At 43.0% G+C, this 23,029-nt stretch overlaps 1 protein-coding gene across 1 annotated transcript in view; it reads right to left on the reverse strand.

Moving 5' to 3' along the window:
* ZBTB46 (zinc finger and BTB domain containing 46) overlaps positions 1-23,029 on the reverse strand; it is a 38,447-nt gene that overhangs the window by 8,347 nt on the left and 7,071 nt on the right. The window contains exon 2 of the mRNA XM_075721281.1: positions 11,688-11,969. Coding sequence (XP_075577396.1) covers positions 11,688-11,969 — 282 coding nt within the window. The remainder of the gene's footprint in view (positions 1-11,687; positions 11,970-23,029) is intronic.

Here is a 23,029-nt window from a genome sequence, read left to right on the forward strand (position 1 = left end):
TATTCTTCAAGAAAGTCTTAAGCAAGTACCAATTTTACGCTATAAAGCTATTTACGATAACTATGTTTCCGGTTTGATCTTGTAACAGCTTGATTATTAGCGATAGGCCACGCCGACTCTTAGTTCCCAGGATCACTATAAACCTATCACTATGGAGCCTAGACAAGGCAAGCAAGCGATAAGCTGACCAAGGGCAGTCGAGAGGGGACACGCAACCCTCCTTCCTCCAGCACGAACCACCACAACCACGCTACCTGTGCAGACCACAGCTAGCAGGACGAGCTGCTCAGCAAGTCGAGTTTCACCACCTCACCCGAAAAAGTTGACTCACGGTAACCAGATGCCAAGATTACGAAGTGAAAGTGCTTTAGTGAAGAGAATACTGCAAAAATCCCTTATTTCCTACGTCGCCAGATTGTACCAGATCCCGGCACTTCCTAAATGACCAGATGCCTCCTCTCCTTTACTGTTCACTTCAGGGCTGAGCTACTGCAGAAGCTGAAAAGGCAACTCCAGCCCTCGGGTGCACAGCCCGCGCCGCTGGCACGCTGCTTTCACACACAGCCACCTCCACTTTCATGTTTCCAACGCATAAATGCCCTTCCAACAACATATTCGGAACACGCTCCGATTTCAAGATCCCTCGTGCTTACTTTTGCCTGTATTCAGCTTCGATCGCTCGAGAATACGATCTTCAGCTTCGAGCGTGCTTATATTCAAAAACAGTCACAGAACACTTTTTGCAGCTCTAGTTTTATTGAAAACTCTTTTTTTACCAAATAACCATATATTTAGTTCTTGTATCTACAAAAGTAAACACCCCCAAAAAATAACAACGCTGTTAGAAAAATAACTGTATTGCAGAGTTAACATTTTCACAGTACTGTTAAATATATGCACCCACAAGTACATATATTTAATGAACAATATACCAACTTTGGTATAGTCTTTTGTCTAAATGACAAGATTTTATAGCGCTTACGCATAGCAGCATTAAGGTCCTAAGGAATAATCTTTAACAACATCATCGAGACCATTAACAGTAGTGCCACAGATACCAGCTACTGGACACAACTATAGGAAGAACAGCACCAAGAAACGGAGACTGTAACACAAACAGTGCCATAGTAAAAATCCATGTACTTAACTTCACTAAAATATTTACAGAAGACGTGCATTTTTAAAACCAACACAATAACACTTGGAAAAAAGCCTTTGGTATTGTTGTCTCGAGTAACTTTACTTATTTCACTGAGGCTGTTGCATGCAGTAGGCTCCTACATCCCTGACTTGGGAGACGGAAAAGCACCAGCGACACCCTGCCTGACAGAGCTACCTTGTATTAACTCTGTAAACCGATACGCAGTTAATAATCACTGAAACACTACACGCATTTGGTTATTACGAAGAATTCACAAACTTTAAGAGAATTCTTGTCCGCCTAATCCTCCTTATATTTAAGGTTATAAACAGCAAGGTGCAATTTAAGTGTCAGACTTACACTTCCCATCAGCTTCCCATGCCATTTTCTAACACAAAAATCCTGCTTTTAAAAAGTTTTCTACACAAACTCTGTGAGCTTCTGCTCTGTTGCATCCTATGGTTCTAACATTTTAAAAAACCCACTCCTGATCCTGAAGGGAAACACTGGAAATTCTCAGTGCTGAAGCCAGGAAGCACTCTGATGTGCAGGCCAAGTAAAATACTACCTAAACCTCTGTTAGAGAGAATGAGTTGACCTGACTGTAGAAAAATAGTTCCACGTTGAATTAAGTTCTCAAATACGAGGAAAATGAACAAACGTGAAATGTCATTAACTATTATCATGTGAACGAAGCCTTTCAAAATTTGCTGAAATTACTTTTGCTGGCATCTTTTCCAATTCAGACAAATCCTACCACACTGCTCCCAAATTTCCAGATAAGACTCATTTTGGTCACAACTTTCTCTTCTGGCTCAGCTTTCTCCTTCCTCCCTTGCCGGTTATTTAAGAGCAAAATAAGTTACGAGGCAATTAAACTGACATCTGTAACGAGGGAAGCTGACAGACTACAAGCTATACATTCACAGACAGCCGTGATCCACAATACCAAAGACGTGTGTGGGAACAAGAGCGGAAAAACATGAACATGACTTTGCAAAAACATAAAATAAAAAAAAGATGGAAGTGTCGTGTACTACACTGATTATATAGGAACATATTCTCAACTCAAACAAAGAGCAAGAACTAAGCCAAGCAGGGAAACTCTGGCTTCCCAACCTGCAGAAATGCAGCCCAGCCGCGGCACGGAGCCGTCGCCCCGAAGCTCCGACCCACAGCAGGAACGGGCAGAGCAGCGCTGCACCAGAATGTACCTGCTCCCTCTCTACGAGAGCAAGGGCAGCAGCACCGGGATGCTCTCTCTCACCTAGCTTTCCGCAGGAAACAGCTCTGCAAGAAACTCTCCGCTGGACACCTCCAGGCTGCTCAAGTCCACTTTGTGCACAACCAAATATTTCTCATTTTTGTCTCCCTGAGATGCAACGATATTATGAGAAAGAACTTTTCTGAAGAACATTAAAGATCATTTGCAGAAGTTGCTTTCGTCTCCTCAGCTGCCTCTCTCGCACGTGAAGGCAAGCAACCCTCCGACGCTAAAGCTCAAGCTGCTGACAAGCTGTGCTGTACGCAGTGCAGCTGGAAAGCACTACACTTAATTACGCTACTTTCGTTTAACAGTTCTTATAATCTGGTTTTGTATGTAAATATATAGCAAGAGACACAGAAATATTTAATCTTGTAAAAAAATAAATGAATTTTTAAAATGCATTTCATATAATAAAATAGGAATTACAGTAAGACTTCTACCCTCCAGTAACAACCGTTACTGATTTTGTATGTGCACCCTAGGTTACAATTAGATCTTCTGTGGAAACCCTCCTCTCCTCTACATTCAGTTTGGCTAACTTAGTTATGCAAAACAAACGAGTCAGAAAATTTACAGAATTCCTGAAAGCCACAGCCATACTCCAGTATATTTTAAAGAGAGTCCCAAAAATACCCAAACATAATATCAATAAAATACACAAGCTTTGCAACTTTCAAGCCCAAATAATATACCCTGCTGCACATACGAACAAGCAGCATGTTTTTCTCCTTTAAATGACAGAGAAAACCAGACTTACAAACAGCTTACGGGACTGAGTAACCCAGTGCTTCCACAGCTCCTAATCTCAAGCTGAAAAACCCTGAAATGCCCGAATTGTCTCATGGACAGAGCACTAGACCAGAACTCAGAAGACTGAATTCTGCTATTAATCCTATTGCTAACACGCTCAACAAGCTGAGGTATGTTATTTTCCCAGGGAATACAAGGAAAAACATCACCATTTCTTTTATAAAGCACTTTGAGATCTACTGATAAAAAAAGTTTAAGGTAGTATAAGCACACAGTATGATTGCACCAATAAGACAGCCAAAGTGCCCCTTATATGGACTGACAAAAGTTATCTCTGCACAAAAATTGCACCGTGGCTGCAGTTACGCAGTATCTGGAACCAGCACACTATCAACCTGATCAGCTTTGGGGAGTTACTCCATTGTATTACACCTGTGGTACGTTTATTTGCAGCACCAGAACAATGCAACAATTTGCTTTTCCTAGTTTAAAAGCAGCGTCTCATATACGCAAACAGTAGCTACGCATCCTCAGGATCCTCATTTTGTCCTACGCTGTCCAAAAGCCCGAACCCGCCCAGCTGGACAGAGCCCAGGCAACACGCTTTCACGTGGTTAGCGAGGTTCTTCTGTGTGCCGAAGCCCTTGCCACAGAAGAGACACACAAAAGTACGCTCGTTCGAGTGCACAGACGTAAGATGCCGGTTCAAGTCTGTCTTGTCTCGAAACAGCTTGGCACAGTTAGGACACCGCATCTTCTTACAGTTGAAGTGGATGGTCTTCTCATGCCGATCCATGTTTGATTTCAGGGTGAAGCTCGCGGGGCATTTGGAGCACTGGAAGCGGGCGAGCTGGCCAGGAGGCACGCTGTCAGCAAGGCCAGGCCGGGAGCAGTCGAGCAAGTGGAATGGGAGAAGCATGGAGAAAGCATGCTCGTGGATGTGCTCCTTCAGCTCTTCAGCACACTGGAAAACCCTCCTGCAGAAAGCACAGGTCAGCCTCTTGGCTAGGGCTGAATCCAGGAACTGGCCATCAGTGGTTACGTCCATGTCTTCAGATCTCAAGAAACTCATACCTAAAATAGAAATACACGTACACACGTACAAATCAGTGTCTTCTGGTGTAAAATAGTAGTTAAAAAAATACTTTTCTCTCTGCTTACCTGAATCAGAGTTATCGAACTGCCACAGTGCTACAAATCCATCATAACTGGCCTGCAAATGAAGAGCGCACTTAAGTTAAGGCAAGCGTTTACAAGAACACATCTTGGTAGTCAGTGCTCAGACTCCCATCTTCACGTGGCCTTCACCCCTTCTTTAACGGAGCCTCATCGTTTGACTCGCCAACCCTATTTGCCTTCACAAAGCTTCCACTGCCAAAGCAGCTAAGTTAACCGGGCCGTATTTTGCAGGATTTGGTGTTTAAAGACAGTAATCAACATGCCTATTTAGGTCCTGGGTAACTACTCAGTTTTCAGTCTCACTAAGCATCTGCAGCTCCCACTCAGGCCAGTGGGAAAGAAACACCGGATAGAAAATGTCTAGCGGATACAACAGAACTGGAAAATCTTCCCTTAGCCCTACATAGCTTCTTTTTCTTTCCACATAGAAAAGCCCATAGAAAACAAACACCTTCTGGGTAGTTCCCTTTATGCAATGCTCTCTGGCACTGCTGATCCAAATTATAAATAAAAGCTGGTATTTTTTTTTTTTTTCATACAGCATTTGCAATATGCCAGCGTGCAGCAGATGGCAACCCTCTATGAGGCAGAGGCGTGATGCAGCCTGGGCAGGTCTGCTGGAGACCGGGCAAGCGGCTACCAGCCCATCTTCCCAGCTCGCTTTCCTCTAAGGCGACTGCAAAGGAAAATCTGTGTTTCCACCCGTTTGTTTAATGGAACTACAGTCTCATTCAAAAACACTAAGACTAAGAAATGCCACAGAAAGCTATGGATTTTCTGTCAAACTCCTGACTCCTGTAAGACAGAAAGCCAGCCTGCTTCCATCCGAATTTAGACAGTTACAAGAAACTCAAATGCAAAACAGCACAAGTGGGCAATGGATAGCTGGGTTCTCAGCTACCTTTATGCCATTATTATATTCTTGTATGCAATGTTTTGCAAAGGCAGGGATTTACAATAAAAAGGGCATGTATACTTAAAAAAAAAACAACCCAGTTTTTTGAATGCAAGTTCTGTTGAGGTAAGTCAGAAAGGATAAAATTAGGACAGCACGAGCCCTGACCTCAACAGACTTCTACTTTTAAAATAACCTATCTTTAAAAAGAAAAAAAAAACAAAAAAAAACCCAAATCCCCTAACAGATCAAAGTATAAGGTATTATAGTCTTTCAAAGTACTCCTAACTGGGGAGAATTTGATGAAACAGATACCTTTGCATTTAAATGTCTGCGTTTTTCCCCACGACCTTACCTGGCTCGAGGAAGGCACCTCTCCTTTTATCATGGTTTCTGGTGACATTTCACCAGAAGAGCAGATCTCAGGGGGGCTCTGAGTGGCAAGGTGTGATGCAGGCAGCGGGGGGGATGGTGCTTCCACTTTGCCATCACATTCGCCCCTTGAACGATTCGAGTTGGTGCCAGGCCCTGGGGAACACAGGAAACGAATCTCACCCACGTGAACGAGCACCAGCTGGTGGTTTTAAAAAAGGCCTCGCAAAGGCAGCGCACCGGCACTCGCAGCTTATCTTCTGTCAGTGGGAGGGAATGCAGCAGGACAGTGATGCCAGGCTTTTTGTTTGTTTTTTAAAACCAGCCTCCCCACCCAAAAAGCCTCGTCTGTGCGTGATGTATGCAGCGGAGTTATATCGCGTGGCACGGTCACTAAAGAGTCCGTCGGGAGAAAGAAGCACAGCGCAGCGCAAATATCCAGAGCAATCGCATTTCTGAAAGACACCTCTTGGAGAAGCACCGTTTCAAACGCATACGTTTCAACCTTTAAGTAACATACACACAAACTTGATTCTGCTACTAACTTTCTTGAAAATGGATGTCAAAGCTTCAGATCTCAAGATTTGCCCGTGGTGTTTTATTTAATATAGTACCGTCAGTCCTTGATCTCAAAGTGCTTTACAAAAGATCGGAAAAAAATAATCCTTTCGTTCTACAGCTAGCAAGCATGGAAGTTCAGATATTTGTACAAAACTATTCAATTGTACCTGACAGTCGTTGCATTCCAAAAATCCACTGTGGTTAAAAGGAAACCATGATTTGTCCGGCCGAAGCAGAATCGTACCCTCTTGCCTATGCTGTAGCAACAGCCACACGTAAACAATATTCCAGAAACTGCACTGATGGTCAATGACAAATCTACGTACAAATAAAGACTGTGTAACCAAGATCGGCGTACATTACAAGTTGTGAAACGAAGTTTAACAAACACCTTGTCTGAATATTGGAATGACATACTGAGCAAGTCATTATTTTTGAAGGCAAGCAGGCAAAATCAGAAGCAAATACGGCATAAAAATAAACACGTTCTTCTTTAAAGCACTCTACGCCGTAAAGGCTTTTTTACTTCTAACACAAAAGAGTCTGATTGAAACCTTTACGCGTATAAAAACCACACTCTTTAATGCAGCTACAAATAACAAGTCAAAGTTTATGCTGTGTCCAAATACAATACACTGTGATCTGGGTCACAACAAAGCATCCGAGTGAAACCACACAAAGGTTTCTAAACGCGAACAATCCCAAACCTAACTTTTTATCAGCTATCAAAGGAAATTCTGCTCTTGCGCCACAAGCTGGATGTTTGATTTACCTTCCTCCGCTTTGATCGCAGATTTTAATCTTTCACAACTTAGTTAACGCTATGCACGTGTGATAACAATACTTCAAGTTTTCATTCTGGCAGTGCTCGACTATTGCTGTTACAATTTAAAGGCAGGACAACAAAATGCTAAACCCCTGTAAATTCAAGATAGGAAAAGACGGGAAAAAAGTGAATTCATCAGTATTTCCCACTGGAAACTGTTACCAGGAATGCAGCTGTCCAGGTCCACAGCAGAATTCCTGCCTAGACATCCACACGTTCCTTTTTCCCCCCCCGAACATCCCGAACTGATTCAAAGCGCCCTGTTTACGCTGAAGCTACACGCTGTGGCCACAGACAACCTAGAGGCATCTCTGGTTGCACTTCCTCAAGCAAACGGTATTTTAGCATACAGTGAAGATAAGCCAGTGGGGTCTGGCTTGATTAATTCTTTCTTAGCACCTTCGCAGAATTACACAGGTTCCTAAGAAACTGTGCACTTCTTAAAGCAAAAGTTAAGGCTAATGAACAAGCAATGAAACAGAGTAAGGAGAAACAATAAACTCCATCACCCAACATGAGCCACAAAGATGTACAACACAAGAAAGTACAAAGATGATTTTTAAAACAATAATTAATATTTATTTGGTTTCAACAATTGCAAGTAACACAAGAAGAGAAACCCACATATATGACCCGTACTTTGTACATGAGAACACAAACAGCATCGGAATTTACGTTTTGTCCCATTCTGAGTAGTGCCGTGAGAAACCTTTTTCCCTCCTAAATTTGTACTGAAATTAATTTTAATGAAAAGTATTTTAATTTCTAAATCAGAGATCAAAAGCGCTTTCCTTCAGTCAGCTTTGCATACAGAAGATGATGCACTGCTTTAGCAGTTATTTATGTGAATATAGTGTTCTCTGACAGCTGGACAATAAACTATTGTGGAAAATAGAAAGGCATAGGTTATTATATCTCATTTAAAACTGCATCCATTCTCCCCTAAATCTTGGTTTACCACCTACAAAAATTTCGCGCCAAACTGAATACCTCTAACTCCCTCTTGGGAACGTTGACCACTGCGTATAAAATGTGTTCCTTTAACATCCAGTGCAAGTATAAATTATTTGCTCCAATGAACCACTAACTAAAAATAACGTATTAGCTGGTTTGCCCAAAAGAAAAGGGCTCTGTGTACCATGTAATCACTTGGACAGAAAGCTTCACAGGAATTGCTTCTATAAACAGTTTCGGTTGCAACAGGGTAAACAGGAAAAGCCAAACTTAGACATATAAAAAAGTATGCAACGTACTATTCTGGAAATGTGGAAGAGTCACCCTTTAAGGTAGTCAATCACCCCAAAATCTGAAAGTTTTCTGGCTTTTTTTTAAATGAGAAAACAAGGATGTACACTAACCAACTCATTTTCTAGCAAATATTGAAATTCTCATTCTCTACATTATACTTGGCAAAACCAACTAAAAACATTCAATTAAAGCCTTTGAGACTTTTGTAGATGTGGTGTAACCGTACGGAACAATGCTACCAAAGTTCAGTATCATAAATGAAATAAACCACACATTATTAAACCAAGGAGCTCAGAACAGCACTGCCGGAGTTGGAAATCAGCAAAGAAGAATCCGCTTTTACAGACAAACCGTGAAAACATGTAACGAGGAGGAAAACGGAACCTTTTACATTGTCTTATCTGAAAGACATCCCCAACAACAAACTGCGGTTCAATAACTAATGTACCCAAGACGACCTCAGCGTTACCCATGAATAACTGACACACTATTTGCTGCAAAACCCGCGTGCTCTTCAGGTTTCTGACAAGCATACAGATGTCAGTCCTGATCGCACACCACGAACGTCACAAATTCCCAGAGCCCTTCAGCTGCAGGTTATCTGGCAACTGTGTTACCCAAATGGCAAGGTATTTACATTTCCCCTTCTGATTTGAAATTAGTTTGAACTGGTTAACTTTGGAAATGCTGTACTTACGTTTGACTACATCATATTGATACAACACCCCCCTCAGCCGGGCTTCATTTTCCATCAGCGGACCGTTAAGTAATTTCACACCTCATACGATCATTACAATACACAACGATATAGGAGAAAAGAACACAGGGTAAAACGAAAACCTTGGGGTATCCTCTATTAACTTCTACACAGTATGAACTATGTGGAAGAAAAATTAAAACTTGTAATGTACGCAGGAACTTGGAGAGTAACATCCCCTTAAGAAACGGCTCATCAGAATTTTAAATGTGTATAATACGGATCTGTCCACCTCCATTAAGTCTTTTCCTCCAGAAAATAAAAATAAACGTGAACGCTGCTCCTTGAGTCAGTTCCTTACTGTATTACTTCATAAGAGAATACGAAGACAATCTAGTTACAGCAGTTAAGATTAAAAACACACTTCACATTTTTTTAAACTCAAGAGAGACTGATCACTTAAAAATCTTGAAAACAGTGTGTTTCCTTTTCAAATCAGACAGATGAAAACTACCACACACTGTGCTGGTTTTGGTTTTTAAAAAAATAAGAATCTTGTTCACTGTGTTCCTGCCTACTCCCCCACAATGCTCCCCCCCCGCTTTTTTTTTTTTTTTAATATAACCCAGGACTTAAAATGACTCAACATCCTCAAATTGTGTTTGAAGAAAAATGTGAAAAACACCTACAAAGCTAGCACCAACCTAGACTGTGCTTTTAGATCTCCAGAATCTTCTTGCCGCTTGCTTTACTGTCATTTTATACACTGAAAATTCTCATTAAACTTGATGTCCTATTGTATTCAGTAATGACCACTTAAAAGCAAGCGAGTCTTGTATCGGAACATCTTCTTCAAGTCATTAAAATAAATCAATACCTGTGAATCTGAATAGGATGAAAGAAAAATATGTCCCTTAACTCCCTGCCTCTGTAAAAACCCTCTGACCAGGCCCCAGCCACATCCACCCGCTGGCGTGAGAGCTGCAGACAAGCGAGCAGTCGCCTTTCTGTCTTACGCAATTCTCTTCGCTTCCACAAAGATGAGATTATTGAAGCTTAGCTGAATGAAATTCAAGTAATAGTGAAAAACAGGGACCTCAAATGCAGGCTGGAAGGACCTCCCGAGCCATGGCACCCCTCAGTGAGCTGTCGTTTACCCCCTTTTCTAAACTTATCAAGCTTTATTTTTAAACCCAGTTGGTCCTCTGCCTGCAGCATGCCTGTTCCCGAACTCCGTTTCTCCGCCAGTTAGGCACTCACTAATTTCTAGGCCAAATTTATGACTGCCTTTTACTCATTTGTCTTTACGCCAAGTGGTCCTTCAGCTTTTAAGTAAAATCTAGAATCCTCCACCCCAGAGAAGGATGATGGATAGAGGGCAGCCCCGTCATTATTCCAGTTTATCATGACAGAAGATGAAACCGCCGATTTCACCTGTCACGAGCCACAGATCCGAACACGCGGGGCATAAATCACCCTCGCAGCCGCGCATCGATCTACGCTCCCAGCCGCCCCGGTGCCAGCTGAGGGCACTCTTCTCACTGCACGCAAGCCCGGCGATCAAGCTGCTGCACAGGATCTTTGCTACTTCATTGCCACGAAGGGATCTGCAACCCAGGAGCCCAGTTTGAACCATCTACCTCGGATTTAATTGGAGATCATTCAGCAAGCGAACTACGGTGCAAGTAACAAGAACATTGCCTTAGCAATTCTCCCCCAAACGTTAAAGCTGCAGAATAAGGTACAAAAATTTTTTTTCCTCTAAATTTAGAAAGATTTTTTAAAAAATAATTCTACTGTTCAGCCATGAGAAGTGAAATGAGATACTAAGACCGACACTATGTTGTGCAGTTTTTTCCTTTTATCATACAACCCAAGTGACCATTAGAAGTTATCTATTTTTTTGCCATCAAAGAAACTAAAAATAGAATGAAAAGGTCACTTAAGATATTTATTTCATTGGTCAATTTTCTCAGTATAGATTAAAATAAACCTTTTCTGCTGGAAACTAATACACAGTACTCAGAAAGCCACCGCTTGCTCTATTTCATGTCACAAATGATATCCCCATCTTCTCAGAGTATTATTAAGAATACAGCATTAATAATTTTTCTTTGTGCACTGGAGAATCAAGCTATTTTACGACTGCAATGAAAAAAATACAAGAGTATGCTGAAAAATAAGCTGTCCGCACATAATGGTACACATCAGCTGTCTCCAACAGATCACCAGTAGCAAAACCTTCGTTTCCACGAGCGAGTATAACAAAACAATCGATAGCTGCTCATTACTTAGAGGTCTAAAAGCAAGTAGCAAGAAGTAAAGATCACGTGATCTTCAAAATCCCAACTGTTTCTACAGACATGGGAGCAACAGTCAAGCCTCCTTTCAACATTGGGCAATTTTGGATTCAAAACCTTTGCAGCTACTTCTTTTACCCTAAGGACTCAACTACTTTGTATTTTGTTTGTAAGTACCATTTTGCAAACAAGCGAAAGAGAAATTTGAGGACAAGCGCTACATACGCATACACGACATACTTCCTTCCACGGCTTCAGCAGTTAACATTGAAGTTGGATCAATACCAGACACAGGTTTCCAAATTTTAGGGGAAGTGGGATTAGGCAGGAATTAAAACTGGATATAAACATATCAGCAGTAATAAACGAGACGGTGACCTGCATTTTCTTCTCGCTAAAGATTTCACTTAAAGCAGCAGTAAACAAAAAAATATAAAAACCACAAACTTACGAGAGAGAGAATGCGTGCCTTTGGGTAAGTACTCAAACAGCAGAGAACTATCCTCTCCCAGCATGTCGGCTTTCAGAGACAGCAAACTGTTCTTACTCATGAGAGCCGCGCGCAGGTTGGCGACGGTGGCAGCCTGGAGCGCATCCTCCTTCTCTGGGGTCAGGGGCTGAGAGATGTAGCTGGCCTCCCCACCGAGGAGGGCTTCGTCGACGTTCGCGTAGGGGTCGGGGCGCTCCACCCTGCTGTCCGAGCTGCTGGGCTCTGTGACCGTCACGTCGGCACCTGCGTGACGAAAGAAGCCGTCAGAGACGCAAACGAATTCCCGCGATGCGGCCCACCGACCACGCACGCCCGTCTAACCGGGGGCCCAAACAACCGAGAACCAGGCGCTCACCACCACCTCATTTGGCCTTACTGCCGCTCTGCAGGCCAGAGTGCTGCTTCTTTTAAGAAAGACATTGAGGCGCTGGAGCGTGTCCAGAGAAGGGCAGCGGAGCTGGGGAAGGGTCTGGAGCACAGGGCTGGTGGGGAGCGGCTGAGGGAGCTGGGGGTGTTCAGCCTGGAGAAGAGGAGGCTGAGGGGAGACCTCATCGCTCTCTACAGCTGCCTGAAAGGAGAGTGTAGCGAGGGGGTGTCGGGCTCTTCTCCCAAGTAGTTAGCGATAGGACAAGAGGAAATGGGTTTAAGCTGCGCCAGGAGAGGTTTAGGCTGGAAATTAGGAGAAATTTCTTCACAGAAAGGGTGGTCAAGCATTGGAACAGGCTGCCCAGAGAGGTGGGGGAGTCCCCATCCCTGGAAGTGTTCAAAAAACGGGCAGAGGTGGCACTTGGGGACATGGTTCAGTCTGGTCTACCCTTGACTGGTTTAGTGGTGGACTTGGTAGTGTGGGTTAATGGTTGGACTGGATGATCTTAAAGGGCTTTTCCAACCTAAACGATTCTATGATTCTATGATTCTCACCCCCCGCCCTTTTCCAAAAGTCTGAAGAAGAACTTGGCCGTCCAGAGGCTTGACAGAAAGCGCACCCACCCCACACCCACCCCACAGCTGGGGGTTTCTGTTCTTCCAGCCTGTGCCCACCCGCACCCTTCACTCCTGCCCGCCAACGGGCCTTCACTTCAGCGGCATGCACCAAGAAGGCAGGGCAGAGGGAGAGTGGTGCGTACAACCTCCCCCACGACCAATAACTGGATAAAACTTCATTTATTTAGTTTAAACTAAGGTTTCAGGATAGTCTGCTAGTACTGAAATGACATTGAAATGTTTAAGTTCCATTTTTTTCAGTAACTGTACTCCGGTAGTCCAAATTTTTATTCTTTCATTTCTTCCCCATGATGAAGGTTTTGAAAAATCCAGTAATAAACAGCCTATAATAGTGGTCTGCTAATTAGTCTAAATCCCTTGGAGTCACTTATCTGAAAAATACACTGTAATCAGTGGTTCCCAGCATGTATCACAGGGTAGGTTTTATACCGAAGTGATACAGTTAAAACAAAACCTGAAGATTAGCCACTTTACAAGGAAGCTGTATAAAAACGTAACAGACTATTAACAGAAACGTCAATTAGTGAACCCAAACAAAAATGAAAAAGCTATGATAAGGTTAATTCCTCCCTGTGAAAAGAGTTTATTTTCGTATTTTTGGGGATGTCTAGTTAAAGATTCTCTCTGGTTTGAACTTTGACTCTCTTACAGTCTTCAATAATTTATGTATTTTTATGTAAAGTGACTCTTATATGCCTCTCTATTCTTCACACGAAACAAAAATTACCTACAAAAAGGGCTGTTGCCCCATTTATAAAGTGCATAAACCAAACTGCAACTGCCTGCTCCAGAACCCGCAGCAGCAGAACGCAGCTGACATGCTCAAACCCCCGTCGAGGACCTGGCAAACAGGGCTAAAGCTTCCCAACAAACGGGTGCCTCTGCAGCATTTGTACTAGCGAGATGTAGAGGGGAAAAAAGTCCAAATCCAAAGAGAAGGTGTTGATAGCGAGCGATCAGATGGAAAAGAAGCTGTTTTGCAGATCCTGAACGTTTTATTGCCTCCTAGTTCAAAATACCTTTAAATCTACTTAATGCAAGAGGCAACTATTACAGTTCAAAATAGTGGTATGACATGCACAAAATTAACACTCAGCTGCTTTCACAAATTCATCTTGCACTTCTCTGGGCACGGAATTCAGGTGGTGTCCACATACACCACAGCAATAAACTTACTCCCGTAGAGAAGGCTTCGCAGGAGCAGAGCTTACGAGAAGGGAAGAGGAAGAGCGTGGCACACTACCACTCGGCTGTAGCGTTCAAAAACTTCAAACCAGGGCAAGACATCAATCTGCGCAGCCTTATTAAAAAATGCTAACGAGGACACTGGTACAGTGCCTACCTCCTGTAACCTGGAAAATAGCTAAAGGGAGAGCGGTATTTTGATCTCCGTTTCACAGGCGGTTACTGCCGGAGAAAGACGCGGTGACTTGCTCAAGGTGTCCAGCCCGTGGAGCCAGGATCAGACGGTGAATTTCCCAGTCCCAGCCCAGGGCACATCAGGTTCCTCACCACGTTCAGATTTACTTTACTAAGCTCTACTGTACTGCCTGCACCTCTTGCTGTTAACTTTTTCCACTTCCTTTAAAAAAGCAACAAGCCTCAAAGCAAACAATAAAGAAAAAACAATCACTAGCAGAATACTCCTACACCCCGGAGATGTAAGGAATACCCACGGCTGGGGGCTACAAACACAGCAGCAGCAGCTACGTGAACAACCAGAGATGCTCTCTCTTTAAATCAAGCCATTTTCCCTCCTCCATCTGTGTTTTGTTTGTATAATCTCCTATTATCAGTTTTATTAAATCTTAGCCAAGCAGAAGAATTCAACTGCTTTGAATTTTTACATATTTTGTCACCCCTGTTACTAAGCGAGCGGGTAACAGGTACATACATTTTTCTAGATGATAACGAAGTTTGTTTTGAAAACAAACATTTCCCTGTAAAGGGAAATGATGAGAGTTTAAAAACCAGCAGCTGTTACAAAAGGTGGCAAAGAAAGTAAATTCTAGCCCACTAAAGTGGTAATGTAAGAGACAGCTTTATCAAATCAAAGCCATGATAATACTGCTATTCCTCTGGCTCCTCACCACCTACACGGCAAATCACAGCAAGTAACTCGGGCCAGAAAAGGTGTTTGTCAACAAAACGGTGTTGCCAAATAACTGGGCAGGCAGTAAATCACCTTGCCTTTTCTCCCGTCCTTTTTCATAGCCAATTACAGACGCTGATTGACAGTTGCCAGAATCTGTTGCTGCCTGCTGCACATAAACACTAATTGCTAAAACACACGCAGATTAATTGTAACCACAACAAGACATTAAACGTTCCTCAAAAGCCAAGATTAGAGACAGACAGTGCAACAGAGGCTTCAGAGCTTCCAGTATTTATAGCTGATGTAACCTAATCAAATACACATTACGGCAAAATAAATATCCACTTAGTCACATAAGTACTAAAATACTCTCAGTACACCAAAACCCCAAAATGCATGAAGCTCCTCTTCACGGCGCCTCCAAAACCACTTCTCTCTCTTCTCTAGAATACAGCTTCTTTTAACAAGATCTAGCCAAAGAATTATATGAATCAAAAGTATCCATCACTGCCCAGTAACCTAAACTGTTTACTACAGTGCTTCAACAGTACGTAAACCAAGCTGTAGTAAATGAGCTTCTATTTTGCAATTATTCAAGGCAACGGGTCACGTGGCAGCCCGAGAGCTCCATCCAACTCCTCCACATCTCATTTTTCACACCGCTGAGACAGTCCCTGCGACTGCACGGATTCCAGGCACCGCTCGCAGGAAATCCCGATCGGGGCAGCGAGCTAAACAGGGGATTAATGCTGCTCTAAAAAACCGAGCTCATTAGTCTCTTCAGAAAATAATTATTTTGCAGTTATGCTATTACACCAGCCTGCTTTCCAAAACACATACGCTTTAGAAAAGCTTTAGTAGTTTGTTGACTTGGATGAATATTTTTTTTTGTCATTGTTTTTATTTTCAAATAAAACACAGGGAATATTTTTTCAGTTTCGGCAACAGTATTTCCATGCATCCCTGAAACTCCAAAAGCAACCTTTAACTGCTAAAGTTCTTATTTACACATGAAAGCCTGCAGTAAAAGGAATATACCAAGCCCAATGACAAGCACCTTCTCACAGACATCGCGCATCCCAGCTGAGCACGGCACGACAAAACGCACTTCACTCCCAACCACACCGACCGGGCGGGCTTTTAAGAGCTCTGCGCAGAAATTTGTACTCGGGTAGAACAAAACTGAACTGTATGCTTGCTCTGCAAGGGAAGTGCAGCCACAGGAAACTCGTTTGCTTTGCTACGCTACGCAAAGCCCAAATCCAGATCAGAAATCCCATTTATTCAGCAGGCATGCCACTACTACCATAAAAAAAAAAATAATTACCTGAAAGTCACATAAACTGAGCTCCTGTCACAAACCCAGGTATGAGAAAACCAAGTTGTACCAGTCAAAAAAATCAAGAAGTGCTACAGACATCTGCCAGTCCCTTGGGAAGGGCTACGGGAGAAATAAGATCTAGGAGAAAAATTGACAGTAAAAAGCATTAAACCTAGTCAAACAACTGAAAAAATACATATGCCATCTCAGAAAGACCAAGGAAAAGCTTCTCCATTTTAAAGAATCCATCTGAGTACCTTAATTAATTACTTTAATACACAAAAGAATTTTTTTCTTGGATTTCTTCTCCCTACTTCAGACACTTTTCCTCGTCACAGCTTAAACTCAGCCGTCACCAAGCTACCTCCTCAGTGCCTGCTTCTCTCACACCACTTATTTCTTGTTTGTACTGTGTTTTTACCTTCTCAGTAAACCCCCAGTCGTGTTTTCTGTTGTTTCCCAGACTTCCAATGCTTTATTCTCTTTCATAAATTGTTTTTTTCAATAATTTTTTCCTCTTTCAACTTCTATTCCTGCTCTCTCATGTACATAGCTGAACATCTTCTAGAAATCTGTAGCTGGAGGACCAAGCCCATGAGAAGAGGGAAAGGCGTGAACAAAAGCCATACAAGCCTACATCTGCTGCTGGAAAATTCAAAGCAGAAACAAACTCTTCCCCAAGAACTAAAGGCAATGTTTTGCCAGGTCGCTACTCCTCAATATCGCTCTTTTCATTACAGTCTCAAGGTAAGTGGAGATCCAAGAAGTCTGTCATCTTCTCTTCAAAGTCCCTTTCTGTTTGGCAGAAATACAAAGCAGTGACGTTTCTCCCTCGGTCTTCTGAGGTTCCGGGACGATGAGGTCGCGTGGCACGCATCGCCAAGCGACTGCCTACCTAATCAAAGTGACCCCCCCGCCAGCGAGGCGGGGGAAGCCAGCCAGCAAACGCGGCAGTCCTTGAAAGGACAGCGGCAGTATTTAGCTTATCGCCTACAGCCAAGCTTTAAGCCAGTTTCTCTAAGTTTTTGCTACCACACCAGCAAATTTCAGGAGGCTTTCAGGAGCCCGTCCAACCTCTCCTCAACCCCCCTCGAATTTAGTGCTTTTTCACACAGCAGGAGCCATTCCTCCAAGCGCACCTTTCTGAACGGGAGGTTATCGCTGCTCAGCACCTGGAGTAAACCAGTCCCCACAGCCTCCAAAGACAACGGCCGTTCAAGCCACCTCCTATCACAAAAAGTGTCCTTACCCCTTCTGCACAGCTCACCCGATCGCGCAGCTCCAAGCGCCCGTCTTGGCAGAACTTAAGCCCGCAGGTGCTTCAGCAGAACGAATGCCGTCGTCCTGCCGGTTTCACCGGCACCCTTTCAACCCGACATCAGTAACACCATCAACTAAACCCAGCCAAAGCCTCCGGCTGCCCGCATTTTGCAGTCGCTTGCCAAAGCTAGGGGTGATGGCAAGACCCCACAACCACCTGGAGCTAATTCATGAAACAGCGGATAATCTTACGTCCTCTTATTTATAAAGCACACCCGACAGTCATAAACAGTAGAACCCCCAGCTAAGTCCACCAAACGCCTTCTTCTCCTCCTATAGGCAAACATGAAGCAGGCCTGGCAAGTCATACCGCTCATTTTCTTTTTAACACACGTAAGAACAAAGCACATAAAAAACCCACAGCAAAGTTTATAGGTGGAGAGAAAATTCTCTCTTTCCATAAATTAGGGTGGAAAGGTGAAGGGAAGGAAAGACAAACTTTCAGGTGCACGGGTCCTGCTGTCAGAAACAGAAAGGCAAGCATCAAGGAAAGTACAGTTTGAAAACCACAGCAGCTGAAGTCAGGGCTTCAGTGGTGTCACCAACAGACGGCGAGCGCGCAGCCGTCCTGACTTGTGACAGTGTTGCTGCCGTGTCACCTGGGTCCTTTTTTAAGAATCATAGAATAAATCAGGTTGAAAGCGACTTCAGGGCTACTTTTAAAGTTAGATCCCATTGCTCAGGGGCTTGTAGAGCCAAGTTATATCTGCAGGGAGAGAGATACCACAACTTCTCTGGGCCCTTCCTCCATCATTTGACCACTCTTTGAAAAATTTCCTCCTTTTACTCCATGAGAATTTTGCATCGTGCTACTTGTGTCCATTACCTCTCATCCTTTCTCCATACACATCTGAGAAGGGCCTGGCTCTGGACAATCCATCCACTCCCCTTCTCTTCTTCAAGGTTAAACCAAGCCGTCAGCCTCTCCTTGTACAAAACATCCTGATGGCCTCAGCTGGGCTTGCTCAAGCTTGTCAAAGTCTTTCTTGTCCTGGAGATCCCCAAGCCGGATCTTGTGCTCCAAACGTGGTCTCACTGCCCTTGACGTGCCAGGTACGCTCTTCGTAAGGCAACTGAGCACGCAGCCAGCCTTCGCTGCTGCGAGGGCACGCAGACCCCTCTTCAGCTCGTTACCCACCAGAACGCATTTTCTGCAAAGCTGCTTTCTCACTCCTTGGCTGCCAACGCATACCGGTGCATGGGGTTACTCTGTCCCGCACGCAGGACTTCACATTTGACTTTGCTGAATTCACGCTGTGTCTGGCACCGCTGCCTTCCAGCAAATCATTCCTCGCAGTCTGGCGTCATCCAACAACTCGCTGAGGGCTCGCTCCATCCCGCTGCCCAAGTCGTTAATGAACAAAGTAAACAGCATCGGCCCTGGAAGCCACCTGTGATGGACGCAGGCATCGCGCTTCCTGGGGTAGTTGTTTAGGATCTCCTGCACACAGCTGGGTAACTTTCAGTGTGGTGGCAAATGCCTTTTTTTTTTTTGTTCACAACATGAGAGGCAGAAAGGGCAGAGGGGGGCGAGGAAAGAGGTCCTGACATCAGCAACTTCTCCCACCCCAAATGCTTATTCCTGCATCCTCCCCTGCTACTCCCTCAGTTGTACCAAGACTACATGTATAGCTGCGAGATGAACTTGAGACAGGAACTAATATGTTAAAAATAAAACTAGTTTATTTAAAAAAAAGTTATTTTTAAACCCAGATCAGTTCCCCAATCCGGTTCACTACACGGTGGTGGTTCACTACAGACATTTTCACCGGAACAACTGCAGGAGAGCGTGGGGTTGCAATTTGGTACCAAGGGAAAGTGGGAGCCACTTAAACTCAGCTTTTCTTTCAAGGACACTGCCAAATTATGACCTGAGCCAAACTCTTCTGGAAAAAACTTAGCTGAACTCAAAGACTTCATTTTCTGAGGTTCTTCTACCTATTTGTGTCAAGTATCTATACAGATCTGCCTGACAGTAGATTTCATTTAAAATTTCAGGGATGATGCTTCTTGTGTAAGTTTAGGAAGATTTGGCTTGATCTCGTTCTGTGCAAAAGACATAATTAATTTTTTGAACTCACAGGAAAAAAAAAAAGCTTTCATTTCCTAGTGTTTTTTCTTGGGAATAAAAAAAAAAAAACCAACAGAAAAAAAGGAACACCCAGGCTGGTAGAAAAATGACGATCTTTTACCAGCTGCTAAAAATATCCTTGAAGCTTGTATTTCAGATACCCCCGCCTCTCTAACAGAAATCCTTCAAAAGTGTTTCACAACTTACCATTTGTTAAGCACGACCCCGCATTCTCAAATACTGTAATATTTACATAGAGAAGCGATGCCATGAGCTATATTGGTTTTGATTAGCCCTATTTTACAAACATAATAGTATACATGTGGATGTAATAAATGTGCGCAGCATTCAAAATAAGCTCCGATTTCATAACTCAGGAAACTATCAGGCAAACACAGATATTTAACCACAACAACTATGATCATTAAAAACTGCCTTTATGTTAAAGGCTGTAAGATATCTTAATTGAATCCTCATGGAACCAAAACCGTGGTCTCCTTCAGGCTGTGCTTTCTCACCCCTCTTCTTCCAGGTTTGAGTCCTACTGCAGCTTCTCAACCGCGATCCAAAGCAGGGTGACCGGGACACTGTCCCGCACTGTCAGGGTTTGGGTTGCTGAGAGACACCATCCTACATAAAACTGCAAATTTCCAATGCTGTTACTGTTTCTGGAGGGCGCAGGGGGAGCCCGTGCCAACTGAAAGGCAGCATTCATCATACAGGCTTGAATATAATTTTCAAGCCTACAGCCATGTTCACCATGTATGTTTTACCAACGGAAACGTTCTCCTCAATACTTCTAGAATAGTTATTTCTAAAATAAAACAGGCTTATTCTACACAAATGCGACCTGGTTTTATATTGATACTTCTGCAGTGCTATTCTAAAAGCACAAGTATATCTCCATCTTTGCTTTCCTCAAAACAGTAATCAGTGTACAAACATCAACTGGAAAATTCCTTCCACTGCTACAGGTATTCGGGGGGGGGGAGAAATTTCGATTTTTATCTCTTTCCGGCGATATTTGTTTTTCTAACATTGAATCAAATTCTGCAGATGTTTTTCTGTGGGCTGTGTCAGCAAAAGGAGCTCCTGGCCCCAAACCCAGCTGCTTGTGGCCGCTCTCACCGCCTGTTAGTGACCTCAACTCAGCTGCTTGTAGGGCTACAGAGTAAACCTCATCAACCAGCTGATCTTCCCCAAAACAAGATACAACAAAATGCCCAAATCCAAAGAAGAAGGAAATGGTTAAACTGGACGAGTTAATTATTTTTGAAACTATTGTAAAATGGAATAAAAGTGGTCCTTGCAGAAGCAGGAATGACCGAGCAGTGCAGAAATACCTTAAGCCCCACTCTTGTTTCCCCAAAATATGCAGGATATCACTTTAAAAATATTAAGGTTGACTGTAAGCTTAACCTCTTTTTCTAAGTCTCATAACTCACGCAGTAAAGGGACTGATACTATTCTCTGCTGCTCCTCAGTACAGAGACGGTCTCTTGCTGCACATCTGCCACACGAACAGACACAAACATGAAGGGATAGAAACGTAACATTCAAGTACCACATTAAATATGAACACTAGTACTCATGGTATGACAAGATGCTGAGTTACAACCTCTGAAAATCCTCGAGAACAAATATTTACCTTTTGAAACAACTGCCTGTAAGCAATGTTAAAAAAAAAAAAAAAATCTCTTAGACCAATACAGCAAAGTTAGTTTTTGGGTGTGATTCCTAGACACTGCATCTAAAGAATTAATTCCTACTATGTTTTAATGCAAAAGCAAGGCTTCAAATAGGAAAGTGGAAGTCCTGAACAGTGATGGTTGCAAAGTTGGATTAGAATTTTTTTACGTTAAATTCTAAAACCTTCTTGTTTTGTCACTTGTCATTTCAGTAAAGAAACAAGAAAGGGTGAAAAAAATTTTTTGAGAAGTTGAGATCTCTGTAAAGATGAGCCTAGTGCAACCTTGGCACAAGGAACAAACAGAATAGTGAGAAGGGCACTCAAGAGAGGGGAAGTGCCGCTGATCTCCGGAGTTAAAGCAGATTAACAGAATCAGGGCTGTTACCATAGGGAGGAGGAAGAGGAGGAGGAGGGCTTTGGAGCCTGGGGAAAATGGAATGCAGGGTGGGGAAAGGAAACAGACACTGAGCTTTGAGCTAAAGCTGGTTTAGGGTGGAACCATTTTAAAGCCAGGGTGTAGCCAGGGAATAAGCGTCTAGGTTTAAAGCAATGATTTTCATTTCCAGACTTGAAAATAACCTGACCTAACCCTTTAATAACAGAAACTCAAAAGAGTTATTCCTGCACAGACTGCATCCTAATAATTTTGTTAGCCTGTAACTCTGGTGATACGGAAAACCCAAATTATTCACTGAGCACCCTCTGCAACGTTTCTGCAAAGTTCAGCGTATGGACACAGAGGTCAGGGTGTTGCGTTTGGGTTTTTTTGTTTGCTTGGTTTTGCATTTTGCTGCAACTAGCAGCTACCTCTGTGCAGTAAACTTCATGCACATGAAGAGAGTACCAAAGACGGTCCAGAAACCTGGGCAGCTCCGTAAGCCAGAGGAATGCAGAACACAGGCTAAGCTGATTTCGGCGCTAAGAAAGAATTCTGGGGGTGGCATTAGAGCACAAATCTGTAACCCCTCCAGGTCTGGCTGAGAAAGCAAGCCTGGCATGGCCGACTACCACTGCTTAAGGTGTCCAAATGTCTCCCCAATAAAAACATCATGAAAACCCCCTCAATCGTAGCAAAGAAAATTTTAATACACTTCACCATAACCACAACTTCATGAAAAGCAGATGGAAAAATGCAGTAATTAACTTAATTTTCCAAGCGGCAGGCAATTGGTAATTTACTATTACCTACCCTCAGAAATACTCCAATACCTTTCCAATAAGCTGAACGTTTTGATCCGAAGCATCTATCCTCCTTAAAAAGTGATCTTTCAAAAACTGAGCATAAAAGAATGATCTAAATAATGAACTAACAGTAGGAAACTATTAACATTTGAGCCCGTGTTGGTTTAGAACATCAGATATTAATCTGACGACTGAAATTTTAACCAGCCTAGTTTTCATTCATTGCTGTAACAAATACTTAAACACCTGCCTTAAGTTTTTACATTGCAACCAGACCTCAGACCATGGCAGATGGACTGGAGACTCCAGCTCTTCAAAGTAAAATCCATGTAAAGGAAGAGTAAATGGCTGTGTTCTGTCCCAGTGATTTTTTCTGGCTGCCAGGCTACGCAGATCATTTCAACACTGCATGCTTTCAATCCACCTACTAAGACTTCCCTTAGCATCTCCTTCAATACATTTGTTTTCATCCCATAAAAATCTACAATTTACCAATATATCTTCATTTTAGATAAGATGAATAGTGAATATCAAATATGCGATGCCACGTCTCACAAAAAATATGCTTTTTGTACACTTTTTGAGGAGCAGGGAAAGAAGTTTTGTAAAGGTCGGAGCA

The sequence above is a fragment of the Pelecanus crispus genome, chromosome 14, assembly GCF_030463565.1.
Source record: "Pelecanus crispus isolate bPelCri1 chromosome 14, bPelCri1.pri, whole genome shotgun sequence".
NCBI lineage: Eukaryota > Metazoa > Chordata > Aves > Pelecaniformes > Pelecanidae > Pelecanus > Pelecanus crispus.